This window comes from Dasypus novemcinctus, chromosome 4 (genome assembly GCF_030445035.2).
Source record: "Dasypus novemcinctus isolate mDasNov1 chromosome 4, mDasNov1.1.hap2, whole genome shotgun sequence".
NCBI classification, from domain to species: domain Eukaryota; kingdom Metazoa; phylum Chordata; class Mammalia; order Cingulata; family Dasypodidae; genus Dasypus; species Dasypus novemcinctus.
In genome coordinates, this window is record NC_080676.1 from 80,523,065 (window position 1) to 80,542,309 (window position 19,245).

General features: G+C 38.7%; 1 protein-coding gene across 1 annotated transcript in view; it reads left to right on the forward strand.

Annotated features, from left to right (window-relative positions):
- The window catches only part of GPR156 (G protein-coupled receptor 156), a 122,568-nt gene that overhangs the window by 87,111 nt on the left and 16,212 nt on the right, over nucleotides 1-19,245 (forward strand). Inside the window, exons 4-8 of the mRNA XM_058295765.1 lie at nucleotides 2,426-2,561; nucleotides 3,363-3,473; nucleotides 12,648-12,773; nucleotides 13,622-13,717; nucleotides 16,829-17,065. Of these exons, the coding sequence (XP_058151748.1) occupies nucleotides 2,426-2,561; nucleotides 3,363-3,473; nucleotides 12,648-12,773; nucleotides 13,622-13,717; nucleotides 16,829-17,065 (706 nt within the window). The remainder of the gene's footprint in view (nucleotides 1-2,425; nucleotides 2,562-3,362; nucleotides 3,474-12,647; nucleotides 12,774-13,621; nucleotides 13,718-16,828; nucleotides 17,066-19,245) is intronic.

Sequence of the window (19,245 nt, forward strand, 5' to 3'; positions counted from 1 at the left end):
TAATACAACTAATCCAGGTGGTCCTGATATTTATTATTACGTATATAACACAGAAATTATGTGTGCTTGTGGTTGGTTAAAATATTCAGAATATGTAGGCTTCATCTTTTAGTTCAATAGAAAAATATAAGTCACATTGGTGGTTGAATTCCTATCAAAGTGGCAAAGACACCTGCTGAATTGAGGATGATTCACCTTTCAGTGACTTCACAGGTTTTAATTTGGCCAAACAATATCGGTACATCATCTTCCATTCATTTTTTTTCTGAGGTAACTGGTAAAATTGTTCAGGAAAAATATCAAAGTATACCTATATAAGTCTGTTAAAATGTCCATTTAAAAGCTGAACTTGAAAAAAAGAACTGAGATAAGGCTACATGATCATGTGATATACTTCTTGTAAAAAATAATATTAAATCAGGTCCTCCTAACTAAATCAGAAAGGGGAGGAATTCTATATGAGGATTTCATGCATTACTGGATTACTCAGAGGAGACTTGCGTGTACAGTGGTGTTGAAACAAATAGGTCTAAAGAAGAATTAAGAAGGAAACCTACTCATCAGTATTCTAAACAGCACGGAAGTGTGGCTGTGAAACCCTGGGAGTTGCTCCATGAAGAGATCACCATCAGATATTCACGGCTAACGCTCGTGAGAGGCCATGGAGTAGACTGGCCTCCATTGCTGATCATGCAGACACCCACCCAAAACAACAGTGATTGTCCCACTGCTGATTGCCCTGAGTTGTCAGTCCCACATCAGTGGTACCCTCCTTTCTAAATCAGTGTTAGCACTGATCTCTCTAATGTATTATTTTCCTTTAAAAATGCCTGGTGATGTGCTATATACACACAATGAAATATTACTCAGCTGTGAAAAAAGGAATGAAGTTCTGATACATGCTATAACCTGGGTGACTCTTGAAGGCCTCATGTTGAGGGAAATAAACCAGACACAAAAAGATAGATATTGTGTGATCTTGCAACCATTCTGTGAAATGCCTAGAATAAGCAAATTTTGTAGTGATAGATAGTAGATTACAGTTTACCAGGGACTGACATGGAGGGACGAGGAGGGAAAAGTTATTGCTTAATGGGTGCAGAGTTTCTGTCTGAAGTGATGGAAAGGTTGGGGTAATGGATGTTGGTGATGGTAGTACAATATTGTGAATGTAACAGTCCTCCTGAAAGCAGTTAAAATGGGAAATATTGAGTTGTATATATGTTACTACAATAAAAATTTTTTAAAATGCTTTATGAAGCTGCTGGTTAACATTGTTCTTATTTTGGTAGTTGGTAGTCACTACATATTCCCCTTCTTGTGGAGAGAGGCAAGGCAGCAGTTGTACATGACTCTCCATATATCTGTAATTTGAAGACGTAGAGACTGAGGAGGCAAACCTGAATGAATAAGTGGGTAGGTAGGTTGAGGTTAGGTCTTAAATTTGGGTGCAGGATATTCAAACAGTAGAATGTTGTTATTTATGCATGTCGCTCTTTTGCTAAGTGATGGAGGTCGTATTTTAAGCAAATAAATCTGAAGTAAGATACAGGATGTCTTAGAACAGGGGAAATCTGCTGCTACACAGAGCTGAAAGTTACTCCAGAAATCTAAAAATTAATATTTTTGCATCATCTTAGAGTTGCAAAGAGTTTTGGCATTTGTTCCTCACAGTAACCTGTGGGTGGGTATGAAAAATAATATCCTCGTTTTACAGATGAGGAAGTGGCAGTTAGGGAGGTAAGAGGGATAGTGTAAATGACTTCCCAGAGTCACACAGCTGTGAGTGACAGAGCCAGGATTCACACCCGTCACACCCAATTCCAATTCCATTGCTCTTAACATGGCTGTATCTTGGATACACATGGTAAACAGGAATTGGAGAGGAATGGAAAACCTGGAGAGAGAGTTTGAAATAAGAAATGAAAGAGCTTGCAATTGATTGGGGTTAGGTGAAAAAGAAAGGGAAGAAGAAAAAGGTGATTCCTATTAAGCCTGAAAGACAGCTTTTTCCAGATAGCTTACCTTCTCACATCTAAAAGCTCCACATCTAAAAGCTCCAAATGGTCTCTCCTTTGGTTTCTACCACTAGTCATTTATCCACTAAGTTGCATACAGTAGTCCCTTAGCTACCATAAATTTCATGGATAAAATCATTACTCTTCTCTGATACCACCTGTTTTTAGGACGTCTACCAGCTTTTAAAAGACTTGGAGTCCCACAAACAAGAAGTACCTGAATTTACTTCTTTTTGAAAACAAATTAAAATAAGTCCTCTGTTTTTAGTACTGGGCCGGGAAGTGGTTTCTTCCCAGTGACCCTTCACTCTCAGGCTGCACTGGAGATCATGGGATTGAGAAAGCCCTGTCCACTCGCAGTACAAAGGGTCACAGCTGTAAGTGTCCTTTTTTGTGGTTCCCTCTAGGATTGTGAAGATGTCCAGTCCCAATCTGAACATTGTGACTTTACTGGGCAGTTGTCTGACTTACAGTAGTGCTTACCTTTTTGGGATTCAAGACCAAGATGTTTTAGTGGGAAGAACAATGGAAACTCTCATTCAGGTAGGTGAAATTTTTAAATTTTGTTTTAAATATACTCTCATAATGTTAGAGTTTTGATAATTTTTAAATCAGCTGCTCTTGTGAGAGGTGGATACCTTTAAGCTTGGTGTGGGCATCTTCAGAGACACTCTCTGGAATGCTTAGTCAGTGAGATCCACTTTTTATCCTGTTTTAGTTTGCTAAAGACTGCCGAGGTAATATACCATAAATGGTGGCATTTACAAAAGAGACTTACTAATTTATAAGCTTGCAATTCTGAGGCTGTGAAAGTGTCCAAATCAAGGCATCATCAGGCGATCCTTTCTCCCCAAGTTGCAGCTGTGTGTGTTCAGGCACATGGCAATGTCTGCTTGTCTCTTCTCTTTCTTCCAGGCCTTGTTGCCTTCAGCTTCCAGTTTCAGTGGCTTCCTCTCAGCTTCTGTGTTCTGTTGATTTCAGGTTCCCCTGGCCTTATCTCTCAACTTCTGGGGGTTTTTCTCTGTCAGTCTCTCCATAACCATCCTATTTATAAAGGATTCCAGTAAAAAGATTAAGACCCACTCTGGGTCACACCTTACTGGAGTAATCTAATCAAAGGCCCTTAACTAAAGTAATCTAATCAAAAGGCCCCAAATATAATAGGTTCACATCCACAGAAATGGATTAGCTCTGAGGACGTCATCTTTTCTGGGGTCCATAAAAACCTCAAATTACCTCATATCCCATGCCCTCTGTGGAACTGAGACTTTGCAGATTAGAATATGCAGAAAACTGATGAAGGTTCCTCTCATGACTCTTGCTTCTGTCCATTTGCACGTGTAGATACGACTGTCCATGCTGTGTATTGGGACCTCCCTTATATTTGGCCCTATTCTGGGGAAGAGCTGGAGACTCTACAAGGTGTTTACCCAGAGGGTCCCGGACAAGAGAGTGGTGAGTAAACAACAAGTACACCTGCTTAATTGCATATGGCAGATCTACTATTGATTAAAAACTAGAGAATCCTGTGCCAAATTATTAGGACTTGCCCTTTTACAACCACCTGAAGTTCCTTTTCCTACCTCAAATCATGCAATCTGTTTATGTGGTACAGTCCTATGGTTTTAATTTTTTAGTACCAAAATAAAGCACACAGTCCAAATTGCAAATTTTTCACTTGTCCCAATATTGTCCCTTTTTTCTGTATTGGAAGTTTTTTTATTAATTTTATTTATACAACCTAAAATTTCCCCCATTAACCACAAATATATAATTCAGTGGTGTTGATTACATTCACAATGTTGTGCTACCATCACCATCATCCATTACCAAAACATTTCTGTCATTTCAAATAGGAACCCTGTACATTTTAAGCCTTAACTTCCCATTCCCTGTCCTTGTCCCATCCCCTAGTAACCTATATTCTAGATTCTGATTCTGAGTTTGCTTATACTAATTGTTTCCACTCAGTGACATCATACAAAATTTGCCCTTTCATGTCTGGCCTATTTCACTCAACCTGATGTCTTCAAGATTCATCCCTGTTATAGCTAGTATCAGCACTTGTTCCTTTTTACAGCTGTATAATATTCCACTGTGTGTGTGTGTGTGTGGGGGGGTGTATACCACGTTTTATTTATCCATTTATCTGTTGATGGATACTTGGGTTGCTTCCATCTTTTTTTTTTTTAAGATTTTTTTTCTAATTTCTTTCTCCCCTCCCCCCCGAGTTGTTTGCTGTGTGTTCTTCTGTGACTGCTTCTATCCTTATCAGTGGCACCGGGAATCTGTGTTTCTTTTTGTTGCATTATTTTGTTGTGTCAGCTCTCCATGTGTGCAGCACCATTCTTGGGCAGCTCTCCTAATGGGGCACACTCCTTGAGTGTGGGGCTCCCGTATGCGGGGGACACCCTGCATGGCACGGCACTCTTTGCACGCATCAGCACTGTACGTGGGCCAGCTCCACATGGGTCAAGGAGGCCCTGGGTTTGAACCACGGACCTCCCATCTGGTAGGCAGACGCCCTATCCATTGCGCCAAGTCCACTTCCCCCTCTTCATTCTTTTGCACATGAATATCCAGTTTTCCCAACACTATTCGTTAAAGAGACTATTTTTTCCCAGTTGACTGTATTTGGCAGCTTTGCCAAAAATCAGTTGTACAACCCTACTCTCCAGTTCTTTGGGCTTATCCTAGACAATTAACAAAATGATGATAATGGACCAGCCTCACCCCAAACGCAAGAAGTATCTTCAACTGTAAGCAAAACAATTCCGGTCTGCTGTCCCATAATATGTGCGTCCCTTTTCAGCCTGAAGCAGTAAGAGTGGGCATTATCCCAAATCCTTAAGATTTAGGAATGAACAAAAATAGAAGTGGGGTGTAACAATTGACAAAAGCAGATTTATTGTTATTGTAGTTATTATCTTGTGTGAACTGAGTACATTAAAACATTGATATAAAATGTTATTTTTTAATTAAAAAAAAAAAAAAGATGTAACCACCTGGAAAGAAGGGAAAGGGAAAGGAAAAGGAAAGGGAAAGGGAAAGGGAATCAGTGACCATAGATGTAAGGGGCTATTTCTGGCCTTTCAGTTTGATTCCATTCGTCTATTTGTCTGCCACTGTGCCAGTACCATGCTGCTTTGATTACTGTAGCTTGGTAAAAAAATTTTAAGATGGGAAGGGAGTTCTCCAAGTTTGTTCTTCCTTTTCAGGATGCTTTTGGTTATCCTTCCATATAAATTTGATGGTTGGCTTTTCCATTTCTGCAATGAAGGCTATTGGAATTTTAATTGGGATTGCATTGAATCTGTAAATCACTTTGGGTAGAATTGACATCTTAACAATATTTAGTCTCAACCCATGACATGGAATGCCCTTCCATTTATTGTCTTCTTTGATTTCTTTCAGCAATGTTTTGTAGTTTTCTGTGCACAAGTCCTTTATATCCTTAGTTAAGTTATTCCTAGATATTTGATTCTTTTATTTGCTATTTTAAATGCAATTTCTTAATTTCTTCTTCACATTGTTCAGTGCTAGTGTGTAGAAACACTAGTAATTTTTGCATGCTTATCTCAAAGCCTACCACTATGCTGAATTTTTTTATTAGTATTAGTAGCTTTGTTGTAGATTTGGAGATATATTATATATATATACGATCATGTCATCTACAAATAGGGAAAGTTTTACTTCATCCTTTCCAAGATGCCTTTATTTCCTTCTCTTACCTAATTGCTCTGGCTAAAACTTCCAGTAAAAGGTTGAATAACAGTGGTGACAATTGACATCCTTTTCTTATTCCTTAGTTTAGAGGGAAACCTTTCAGTTTTTCACCATTGAGTGATAGGTGAGTGATAGGTTTTTCATATATGCCCTTTATCATATTCAGAAACTTTCCTTTATTCTTAATTTTCTAGGGATTTTATCAAAAAAGAGTGCTGGGTTTTGTCAAATGCCTTTTCTGAGTTATTTGAAATAATCATGTGGTTTATTTTCCTTTATTTTGTTAATGTGGAACATTACACTAGTTGACTTTCTTATGTTGAATCACTCCTGCATACCTGGATGAAATTCCACTTGATTATGGAATATAATTCATTTGGATTTGGTTTGCTGCTATTTTGTTGAGGACTTTTGCATCTATATTTGTAAGGAATATTGATCTGTAATTTTCTTTTTTTGTGCATTATTTTTCTGGCTTTGGTATGAGGGTGATGTGGCCTCATAGAATTTGGTAGGCAGTTTTCCTTCTGCTGCAATTTTTTTGGAAGATTTTGAGCAGGACCAGTGTTAATTCTTCTTGGAATGTTTGATAGAATTCACCTGTGAAGCCATCTGGTCCTGGGCTTTTCTTTTTGGGAGGTTTTTGATGACTGATTAAATCTCTTTACTTGTAATTGATCTATTGAGATCTATTTCTTCTAGAGAAATAGAAAAAAAAATTTGTGTGTTTCTAGGAACTTGTCCATTTCATCTAGGTTGTCTAATTCGTTGATGTATGGTTGTTCATAGTATCCTCTTATGGTCTTTTTCATTTCAGTTGAGTCAGTAGTAATAAACCCTTTCATTTCTGATTTTAATTATTTTCATCTTCTCTCCTTTTCTTCATAAATCAAACTAAAGGTTTGTGGATTTTCTTGACCATTTCAAAGAACCAACTTTTGGTTTTGTTAATTCTCTCGTTTTTTTATTTCCTATTTCATTTATTTCATCTCTAATCTGTCTTATTTCCTTCCTTCTGCTTGCTTTGGATTTAGGTTGCTGTTCTTTTTCTGGTTACTTCAGGTGTGCAGTTAGGTCTCTGATTTGAGCTCTTTCTTCTTTTTTAATGTAAACATTTAGGGCTATAACTTCCCCCCAGTCACTGCCATTGCTGTGTGCTATAAGCTTTTATGTATTTTGTTCTCATTTTCATTCATCTCAAGATATTTCCTGATTTCCCATAAAATTTCTTTGAAAAGGTACCAATTTAACTTCAATAACATACACATTAAATAGCATATACATTCACACTTTATTTTGTTTTTGTCACATATTACATCTTTATATTTTGCATGTCCATTATGAGGAAATATGATTATTTTTATTCAATTATTTTGACTCTTATAGGAAATAAACAGTTGAGTTATATACTAAGGATACAGTACTATTGGGTTTTGCATTTACCCATTTAGTTACCTTTCCTGAGAAAATTCCTTCTTTGTACTGCTCCAATTCACTCTCTCCTGTCTTTACCTTTTAACCTGAACACCCTTTGGCAATTCTTGTAGAGCAGGTCTTTTGGTTTATCTGTTTTTGTTTATCTGTGACTGTCTTAAACTCTCCCACATTTTTGAAGGATAGTTATGCTGGGTAAAGAATTTTGGGCTGGCGGTTTTTCTCTTTCAGTACCTTAAAGTTCCCATCAACTACCTTCTCATCTCCATAGTTTCTGAATGAAAAAATTGGCACTTATTTTTGTTAAGGATCTCTTCTTTGTGACAAATCCCTTTTCTCTTGCTGCCTTCCTCTTTGTCATTGGCACTTGACATTTTGATTAGTATGTGCCTTAGAGTTGGTCTATTCGGATTTATCCTGTTTGGAGTATGTTGCACTTTTTATGGAGGTATGTTTATGTTTCTCCTAAGAGTTGGAAGATTTTTGTTAACATTTAGAGGGATATATTTCCCTCATTGCACTGCCTATGCTGCATCCCATAAGTTTTAGTGTGTTGTGTTTTTATTTTCATTCACCTTAAGATATTTTCTAATTTCTTTTGTTTTTTCTTCTTGATGCATTGGTTGTTTAAGAGTATGTTGTTTAATTTCCACAAACTTGTGAATTTTCCAATCCTCCCTCTGTTACTGATTTCTAACTTTATTCCAGGTGGTCAGAGAAGATACGGTGTGTGATTTCAATATTTTTAAGTGTCTTGAGATTTGTTTTGTGACATAACATATGGACTAACTTGGAAAAATGACCCATTTACATTAGAGAAGAAAGTGTATTCTGCTGTTATTGTGTGCAGTGTTTTGTATGTGTCTGTTACTATATAACTACTTGGTTTATAGTATTGTTCAAGTCTTCTATTTCCTTATCCATCTTCTGTCTAGGTGTTCTATCCATTATTGAAAGTAGTGTATTGAACCCTCCTGCTATTAATGTAGAACCATCTATTTTTCCCTTTAAACATGTCAGTATATACTTCATATATTTTGGGGCTCTGCTCTTAGGTGCATATATTTATAATTGTTAAATCTTCTTGTTGACTGGGCCCCTTTATTGTCCCTTGTTGCTATTTTTTACTGAAAGTCTAATTTTATCTGATATTAACATAGCTATCCCAGTCCTTTTTTGGTTTCTTTGTGCATTGAATGTTTTCCATTCTTTCACTTTCAACCTACTTGTGTCTTTGAATTTAAGGCTAGTATCTTATAAACAGCATAGTGTTGGGTCATGCTTTTTACCCACTCTCTGCTCTCTACCTTTGGCTGGAGAATGTAAAGCATTTACATTTAAGGGAAGCAGATGTGGCTCAAGTGATTGAGCTTCTGCCTACCACATGGGAGGTCCCGTGTTTGGTTCCTGGTGCCTCCTGGAGAAGATGAGTAAGACAGCAAGCTGGTGCAAAGGCATGTGCAGTGAGCTGACACAAGATGATACAACAAGGAGACACAAAGAGGAAAGACAATGAGAGACAAAACAAAGTGGGGAGCTGAAGTGGCACAGGCAATTGGGCACCTCTCTTCCACATGAGAGGTCCCAGATTCAGTTCCCAGTACCTCCTAAAAAGATGACAAGCAGACCCAGAGAGCACACAGCAATCACAAAACAACATAGAGAGGTGGGATAAATAAATAAATAAAAATAATGTTAAAAAAAATAAAGTAACTACAGGTAATGCAGGAATTACTTCTGCCATTTGGCCGTTTGGTCTTTATAAGTCTTAATATCTTTCTGTTCCTCAGTTCTTCTGTTAGTACCTATTTTAATATTTATTTAATTTTTTGTGTCGTGCCATTTTGAATCCTTTCTCTTTTCTTTCTATATTTGTTTTCCTTTATTCTCATGTTGTTACCATTGAGCTTAAATTTAACATTCTAAATTTATAAGTCATGTCTGATTTATGCCACCTTACTTCAATAGCATATATATACATTGTTCCTATACTCCTCCACCTGCCTATTTTTTTGTTGTACTTGCTATAAATTATATATTTGTATGTTTTATGTATAGATCATAGATTTATCATTATTTTTATACATTTGCTTTTTAGTACCTGTAAGAAGTAAAAAGTAGAATTCCAAACCAAAAAATACAATGCAATAGTACTGGCATTTATAATTACCTATATGTTTACCCTTACCGGAGCTCTTTATTTCTTTATTCTGCTTTGATCCACTGTCTAGTGTCTTTTCTTTTTAATCTGAAGAACTCCCTTTAGCATTTCTTATAGGGCAGGTCTAGTGGTGACAAAAGTCTAATTCCCAGGTGCTCGATTGTATTTATGTCTTAAGTCAATAATCCTTGCCCTGGGCTGTTTGTTTTAATTGTTTCTTACACTGCTTTAGCTGTCCACAAGCTGCTTCTGCATGCAGGACAAGTTCTCAGAGGATGAGCCAGAGACCATCCTGGCTGTCTTTCAGGACACCTGATAAATTGGCACCAACATACAGGTACTCCAATATGCACATAAGGATTCATCTGCTCCCTCTGGAGCAGGGTCAGGGACCCACTATGGGAGCACAGGCTGGCTTCACACCATGCCAGAAAAGGGCTGGGGATTGGCACTAACGGTGCTACAGGCTTTCCTACCAGTTTTTTTTTTAAGTTGCATTTCTTTGATTTGGCTCCTGCCAAGTTATTGCAGCCCTTTAAATGTTTTCTGGAGTTTTGAGGAAGATGGCTTTGCCAGTTTTTGCTAGCTGTTCAAAAATTTTTTTTGAGAACAGAACTCTGGAGCATCTTATACAGCCATATTGGTCAAATGGAAGGCTGATTTTTTTTTGACCCATTTTTTAAAAAGAAATGGTCGATAATTCAGGTTATTAATACTACCTTATATAATATCCAAATATTGGAGGATTTTCTAGAGATCTTTCTGTTTGATCTCTAATTTTTTTCAATGATAGTCGGAGAACATTTGACTGGAATTACTTTAAATGTATTGAGATTTGTTTTATGTTCCAGCATATAGTCTGTTTTGGTAAAAGACTTAAAAATAATATGTATTCTGCTATTTTTTGTGGGGTGTGTTCAATAAATATCAATGAGGTCCCAACTGGTTGATTGTGTTGTTCAAATCTTCCTTACCCTTAACTAATTTTCTGCCTGTTTGTTGTATCAGTTATTTAGAGAGAGGTACTGAAATTTTTCACTAAAATTGAGTCTGTGACTTTTTCTTCTTGCAGTTTTGACAATTTTTGCTTCATGAAGCTCTAGTATTAGGTCCATAAACTTTTAGGATGGTTCTGTCCTTTTGAAGAGTTGATACCTTTATTGTTATGAAATTATCATCTTTATCCCTAGTAATATTTTTGTTTACTTAGTCTTATTAATAGACTTCCTTTGATTCCTGTTAACATGGTATATCTTTTTGTATCCTTTTAACTTTCCCTGCATCTTCATATTCAAATAACCAGCATATAATTGGGCCTTGTTTATTTAAACAGTCTGACAACCTTTGCCTTTTAATTGAGTATTTAGACAATTTATCTTTAATTTGATTATTGATATACTTAGGTTTAAATCTCTCATCTTGTTCATTTTTCCCTTTTTGTTCCATTGGCACTTTGTTCCTTGATTTCCCTCATTTTCTGGCTTTTTTTTTTCTTAATTGGATATTATTTCTGATTCTATCTTATCTCCTTTGTTAGATTATTAATTATAACTCTTTATTTTAGTGATTGCCTTAGGGTTTATCATATAATCCTTAACTCATCACAGACTTCCTTCAAGTGATTATGTTTGACTTCATACATAGTATAAGTACATTCCATTTTCTCTTCTTATTTTTGTGCTATTGTTGCCATACATTTTAATTTTACCTATGTTATACATCTCACACAACAGTGCTTTTATTTGTTTAAACAATTATCTCTTAAAGAGATTTAACTAATAAAAATCAATCATGTATTTTCCTATGTAGCAACCATTTCCAGAGCTCTTAATTTCCTGGTATTGATCCATTTTTTTTTCTGGTATCATTTTCCTCTTGCTTGCAGGACTTCCTTTAACATTTTTTTGTAGTGTCCATCTTCTAGTGATGAATTCTTTCACCTTTTGTATCTCTGAAAATGTCTTATTTTGCCTTTGTTTTTAAAAGATGTTTTACTGGATATAGAATTCTAGGTTGATTTTTTTTTTCTTTTGATACTTTGAAGATGTTCCTCCACTGTTTTCTCACTTGACCTTATAGCTGATGAGCAGTCTGATGTCTTCCATCCTTGTCTTTGTACCTCTACATGTGCTGTGTCTTTTTCTCTGGCTGCTTTTAATATTTTCTCTTGATCCCTGGTTTTGAGTAATTTGGTTAAGCAACTGGTTTGTTTTTTTCTCATAAACAGTATGAATATTGTGACTGGTTTTGCATCTGACTCTTCATCAATTGTTCAAAGCCCAGATCCACATTTATGCCCCACCACATACTCTCATCACTTGGGGCTTCATCATAATTCTCATTTTCTCTTTTCCCTAATATTTTTTCCAATTTTAAAATTCTGTAGTGGTACATATATTTTTCTTAATTTTATTTTTATAATCACAAAAGTAACACTTTGTATTAAGTCACAAAATTCATATATGTGTAAAAATGTTAATCCCTCTGCACCCACCCCATCTCTCAATCCTACCCTCTGATGTAACAGTTGTTAATAGTTAGATTTTTTTAAGAGCTTTTTTTTTTAAGATTTATTTTTTATTTATTTCTCTCCCCTTCCCCCCCTCCAGTTGTCTGTTCTCTGTGTCCATTTGCTGCATGTTCTTCTTTGTCCGCTTCTGTTGTTGTCAGCGGCATGGGAATCTGTGTTTCTTTTTGTTATGTCATCTTGTTGTGTCAGCTCTGTGTGTGTGTGTGGTGCCATTCTTGGGCAGGCTGCACTTTCTTTCACGCTGGGCAGCTCTCCTTATGGGACACACTCCTTGCGCGTGGGGCTCACCTACGCAGCGGGGCACCCCTGCATGGCAGGGCACTCCTTGTGCACATCAGCACTGCACGTGGGCCAGCTCCACATGGGTCAGGGAGGCCCGGGGTTTGAACTGTGGACCTCCCATGTGGTAGACAGATGCCCTATCCATTGGACCAAGTCTCCTTCCAATAGTTGGATGTTAAACTATCACACTTACCTATGTGTTCATATTGATATATTTGAAATAATGGTGTGTTTATTTTATAAGATATCTTGAATCCTTTGTAAAACAGTGTAGAATATGAAGATAAAGAAATGAAAATGTGTAATGGGTGATGAAGATGTTGACATAGAAGGCAGTGCAAATATTTGGTGTCTTTTTCATCTTCGCTGACTAGGTATGAAATTCCTTGAGAGGGCTGACCCTGTAGTCTGCAGCTCAGGGTACATGGGATACTTTGGCCTCTTGGTTATATAGCCAGCAAACAATGGGAGAATTATGACTTAAACTCTTTTGCAGATTATCAAAGACCTGCAGCTTCTAGGACTGGTAGCGGCATTGGTGATATCTGATGTGATCCTGCTCATGACATGGGTGCTAACTGATCCCATCCGGTGCCTCCAGATCCTTGGTGTCAGTATGACGGTGAGGGGCCCCACCCCTGGAGGAACATCCTTAACTGAACTGACCTCAGGGTACACAGTAGTCATCCTTCCAGCAGCATTAATCCTCCCAACAGTGCTACCACTCCATGTTCCACCTCCCCAAGTGTCTTTTTTGAAAGGATCCACTGAGATGTCAGCATACTAGGATCTGCCCGTTACCTCTGCTTCCAAATTATCAACAATGAGAATTTATACCTATAGGAATGTTAAGAGAGATATTTCGAGGTGGTCTTTGGAATCAGTTAAATCTGGTACAAATCTCAGCTCTGCCATTTACCAGCCAAGTGACTGCTAAAATAATTTAACCTCTCGGAGTCTCTCTTTCCTCATAGTTTAAACAGAGATAATAATGCTACCTATTTCATAGGGCTGTCGTGAAGATTAAATGAAACATTGCAGATAAAAGACTTAATTGTTCCTGGTTGATAAGCCTCATAAGGAACTGAGGAGTACAGTGAAAACTTGACAGTGCAGATTGAATGTTTAAGGTTTCAACTACATGTGACTAGCAGGTCCCTGTGAAATAATTTGTAACTTTACTGAGGCACTAATTTGAATTATTGAAAGAGCAAAATACCTGACTAAGGTGTAAGCTCTGCTGTCATCCAGCATCTACATGTAAACTCTACTTTATTGTTGCTGCCTCCAACTCATACATAGTCACTCCCATTCAGATTCCAATGGCGCCACCTACATTTTACTGTTTTTTCATATTAAGGGTGAAATCATATGCCATAGAGGGGTTCACACACTGGGATGTTCACAAAGATCTGTTCTGTGTTCTGGTATTTGTGGGTGCCCTCAATTCTGACTTGTTTTCCCTCCTAGGTTGCAGGAAGAGACGTGTCCTGCTCTCTGACCAACACGCACTTCTGTGCTTCCCTGTACTCCGACGTCTGGATTGCTCTCATTTTGGGATGCAAGGTTGGTAACCATGTCTCCTTAGCACACATTATGTCTGTCCACCAAGGAAATGGATGTGAGGAGGGAATTGCAGGAATCAGCCAAGTAATTTCTTCAAGAAATCTTGAACTCTGAGGACACCTCTGTTGATGTATAAATCTCAAAGCCATGACCCTTTCTATTTCTCTACTTTTTATTTGTTTGGGTGGTCACTTCTTCAACTCTTTGAACTCCCTCAGTTACTCCTCCTCAAATCATCTGGACTTCACCCATGATTTCTCCCCATTTCCTAGGCTAGTTTTTTAAAAGAAGACACCAGGAATTGAACAGCTCTTGATCTCCAGTTTCTTGCTAATGGTTAAGAAAATAGACTTCAGAATCTGACAGAACTGAGTTTGAGTTCTGACTCTGCCACTTACTAGCTTATTAACCTTTCTGAGCCTCAGTTCCCTCATACGTAAAATGGAAATGATAACATTCTCTTATATATCTAAATATCAAAAGAGTTCTAAATATCAAAAGAGTTCATGAATGTAGTTTTCAGCCACTTCTTCACAGAGCAAGAGCTCAGTAAATGTTAGATAGTATTAATCTTCTTTTGACCACCTGGCCTGTTTTGAAAAACATACTGCCTCTTCCAGTTCCTTGAGATGTTCCTGTAGGAGAACGTGTCCTCCTCAGCAAGGAAACCCAGCACTTCCCTCTTGGCAATTCACTTTGTGACTCAACTTGATTTATTTCCTCCATTGCCCTTTTAAATTTCCTCCATTTCCAGCTTACTTCAATGTAAAACCTTTCTATAGGAGAAAGAAAAGGGGGGAAAATGCCGACATCAGGAGAGGGACTGAGCAGACCCTCCCCTCAAGGCTCCCCGGTCAGTTGGAAGCTCCTGAGGAGGGCCTCATTCCCACATTAACCTCCAAGACCCACTACCTCAGCCTGTCACCTCCCCCCACACGTACACATGCACAGTTCTCCTCAGTGAAGGCAAGTGGCATACAAGTATCGGCTATGATTCAAACATGAGTCACGGATGAACAGAGGTTTATTCATTCCTTCTTTCCTTTCGGCAAGAATTTTAATGGAATTAAAACATTTTAGTAGAATCAGATCTGAACAGTTCAAAATCATAGACTTAATTTCATTCACCTTTGATTAAATTACTAATTGATCCACCTCTGCCGAATGCCACCTAATGATGTCAGTTATCCAAAAGTCAGGCCCTGCTAGCTTCCTGACCTCTATGTCTTCTAGTTGTTGAAATTCTCAGGGTTGCAACATTTGGCCCTTAGACCCCATTTGGAATACTGGGCATTAGTGGTACCTGGAAGGCATCTCTGCTTACTCCTTCACTTCAGGCACAGCCAGTTCTCCAGAAAAAAATATCATAAGAGTTAGCTCTGGTTGACCTTCTTCAACTCCATGTTAGCTGAGTGGGGTAAGTCCAATAAACCAGAGTGTAGGAGCTGAAGTCTGTTGAGGCTCAGGGCCTGGCTATCATATGGTCAGTCCAGAGGTTCAGATCCCCTGGGCATATATTAAACCCCAGCACCAACTACAGTTCTGGTAAAAGTAACAGGAGAGGCTTGTGATAAAAGATCACATCTGAGTCCAGCTCCATCACACAGAAACACAAACTCCAAAGAAGGGCCAACTGACATGGCACTGAACTCCATCTGCCATGACCATAGAACCTGTGGGTCTCTGTAGCCCATTGACCATGAGGTGCAGTGGTGCTCAGAGATGCATTCACCAAATGCAATGAATGTCTCATGATGAAGGAGGAGATTGTTGCTATGGGGGGAGGAGTGGGGTAAGGGGGGTGGGGGGTATATGGGGACCTCATATTTTTTTAATGTAATATTTAAAAAATAAATAAAGACAAAAAAAGAAAAAGAAAACAACAACAAAAAAGAGTTAGCTCTGCAGGTGATCAAGGTGCATGTTTATCATTGGCACTGGCAGGTGCCCTGCTCATACCTGATACTCACCCTCTCTATCCCCATGGTTCCCACCTCACACCCCATGGCATCTTCATGTTCTGTCTTAAAGACATGGATATTTGTATGCCTGCTTTAAATCTCCCTACCAAACTGAGCTATTCGAAAGCCAGGGCCATGATTTAATCCTCTTTGTAGCCCTGTTTCTTGTCCTATACCTAACACGGCACTTTGCACTTAGATCAGTGAATGTATGTTGTGTTTATGTATTATTGATTTTAAGCACTGATTTTTGTTTAAATGTAGCTCCTTCTGAGAGATACAGCACTTCAAGGTTCAAGGTCCTGTGAGTCATTTTCACCACACTAAAAAAATGAGAGATCAGAGAGCAGGTGTATATTCATAGGAAAGGGGAAAGAATGGGGTCCTGGGTTCCATGAGGTAGAGACTGAGAATGTCACAAAGAAGGTGAAGGGTACAGATGGAACCTACAATGCCTGTATTTACCCCATGAGCTTGCTTAGGTCCTAGCTTGCCTTTTTTCTCTTTTACCACTCTACATCTCCTATAAAGCCCACTGTCACAGAGCCACTGCTAGCCTATATAGATATCCTTTGTGAAAATTAGCAAAAGTCATCTTTCCTAAACAGATGCGATCCTGCAGGTGCAGGGCTTGGCAAGCAGATGGTACCTTTGGACAAATTACCATCCTCTGGGGACTGTCAAGCACATGGCTTGACAAGCAGGCTATAGGTGACTTTTGGCTTCAGTATGCCCCCTTAGCTTCACGCAGTACAAAACCACACAACGAAGGTAATAGCCCCTACCACTAGCAGGATGATATGCCTCTACCCTCCTATCACCTGACAGCTCTTTCTGTAGGGCTACTCCCTCCCTCCATGGTCCTGTCCTATGCCTTGCCCAACAGTCCTGCTAAATGGCTGATTTACTGATCCCCGATACACTAATGCTCAGAGAAGGAGAGTAAAATAACTTTATTAGACACCTATTAGGTGGAAGGGCTTCCCTAGGGGTTTTCTCATGTGCTGTCTTAGTAAATCTTCAGAATAGCCCTTTAAAGTAAGTCTTCTTCCCCATTTTACAGATGAGGAAATTGGTCCCATTTCTACCTCTCTTTGATCCTGAGCCTGTTCCACTTCTCTGAGCCTCTGGTTCCCCTTACCTCCTCCAGGGTCTGCTCCTGCTGTATGGTGCCTACCTGGCTGGCCTGACTGACCACGTCAGCTCTCCTCCTGTGAATCAGTCCTTAACCATCATGGTCGGGGTCAACCTCGTGGTGCTGGCTGCTGGGCTTCTTTTTGTGGTCACCAGATACTTGCACTCCTGGTCCAACCTCGTCTTTGGACTCACATCTGGTGGCATCTTTGTTTGTACAACCACAATCAACTGCTTCATCTTCATTCCCCAGGTATGTTCTAGGGAAAATTTTGTAGGGTCATTCCTCCTAGTTACTCCAGGATGCAGCAGAAACAGGCTCTGAAAAGTAAGAGTTATTCTTCGTTGGGAGATAGAGGAAGGCCCTTTAGGAAGCCCACCCCACACACACCAAAAAAAATGTTCAGGTCTTCATCTCTATTCCTGTAGGTGTGAACCATTTGGAAATAGGACATTTGAAGATGTTATTATTAGTTAAGGTGCATCCCAACTGAATGAGAATGGGCCTTAATCCAATGTGGCTGAAGTCCTTATAAGCAAAGGAAATTGGACACGGAAGTAGATACCAGAAGTCAGTAGAAGCCAGAGGTCAGCAGAAACCAGAGAGGCAGACACAAGGAGAAAGAGAGACCACCATGTGGTGGGAATTGCCAGAATGCTGCAGACTCTGGGAGAAAGCAAGCCTGCCAATACCTTGATGTTGGACTTCTAGTCTCAAAACCATGAGACGATACTTTACTGTTGTTTAAGCCAACCCATTGTGCAGTATTTGTCATAGCAGCCCAGACAAACTAAGACAACTCTAATTATTGGTAATCCACCTATGCATTCCCAACCTCTTTCTTTCTTGCCCACCTCCACTATAAAGGCCAGAAGAACTAAACCTTCTGTCAGCGTGCTTATAGCTAGGGGTGCAGTTTTATCCACTGCAAGTTTTCTGGAAGGCTTCTGAGAAAGCTTTTGCTTTCCTATAAAGGTTAGAGGCATGGCTGGCATCACCCCTTTCTACTTTCTTCCTGCCTTGACAGAATGTTGTGCCACCAGCTGAGCAGCCATCTTGTGATCATGAGGGAAAGGCCAAGAGACTCTATAGTGTCACTCTTCCCATGTAAGGCTGCAAATTCAGGAGGAAAGGACCTATGAAGAATTGCTGAAGTTCACAAGAGGAGAACCACAAATTTGTGAAGATTTGGAGAAACTACCTTCCCCTGCTTCCCTGTTTGATAAATATGCTATAAGTGTTATTTATAATTCAGAAATGTGATTGGAAAATTTTTTGCTGTGTAACACAAAAGTGTATTATTTATAGTTGATTAAATAATGTATCTCTGGCCAGTTCTATTAAGAATTAAGCTCTAGGTTCTTGGTATAATAGAGATTTTTAGAAGACATCTGATTTGTGTTATGAACAAGATTCAAAGTATATTGCCTCTTTTCAACTAAAGCAAACCATCATGAAAAGGGTATAGCCTTAGGCAATAAAATATTGAATAAGAATGAAAAATATATTGTAAAAGTTAAAACCCTGATAAAAGAACTGACTAGGCAATTGAACACTGCAAAATATGACTTAGTGAATTAATTGAGGAAACAGAAAAGAAGATGACAGGTGAAAAATGAAAGACTTAGATAAGAAAATATGGAGGGCAGATATGGGGATATAATTTGAGGCTAATAGGAATCTCTGAAAGAAAGAGCAAACTAATTTGGAGCAGAAATAATCATCAAGGAAATATAGAGGAAAGCCTTCATGATCTAAAGAACAACCTTCATCTGAAAATGGAATCAACAACTTCCAAAATGTGGCACTGCTTATATCTCCTTTCTCCTGCCTCACCTCTCACCACTGTCCACCTTGCATCCTAAGACTTATGTTCTCACTGGTGTTTGAATCCCCTGGTATATAAGTACACGCCTATCTACATATAGACATAAAAATGCAGGACAATGTACATCTTGAAATCCAATTTCCAAGTTGGAAGTAGAAATGGAATTTGTCTTAGTTTGCCAAAGGGCTGCTGATGCAAAGTACCAGAAATGGACTGGCTTTTATAATGGGAAATTTATTAGGATAGAAGCTTACAGTCTAAGGCCATGAAATGTCTAAATCAAGGCACCATCAGAAATGCTTTCTCATTGAAGTCAGCTACTGGTGATCCTAGCATCCTGCCACATGGTGATCAGGCAAGAAGGTGAGTCTATTGGTCTCTCTACTTTCTCCTTGAGCTCATTTCTGGACTAATCAGGAGTCCTTTCTCTCACATGGCCCAATCAAATATGACAGCTTCCTTTCTCTCTGTGTGTCTCCATTTGTATCAGACCCAGCAAAAGCGGGGAGACCCAAGCTGGCTCACCTGTCACTGACATAGTACAATCAAAAGCCATAAATCGACCCTATCAAGTAATCTAATCAAAGGCCCCTTCACTGAATTT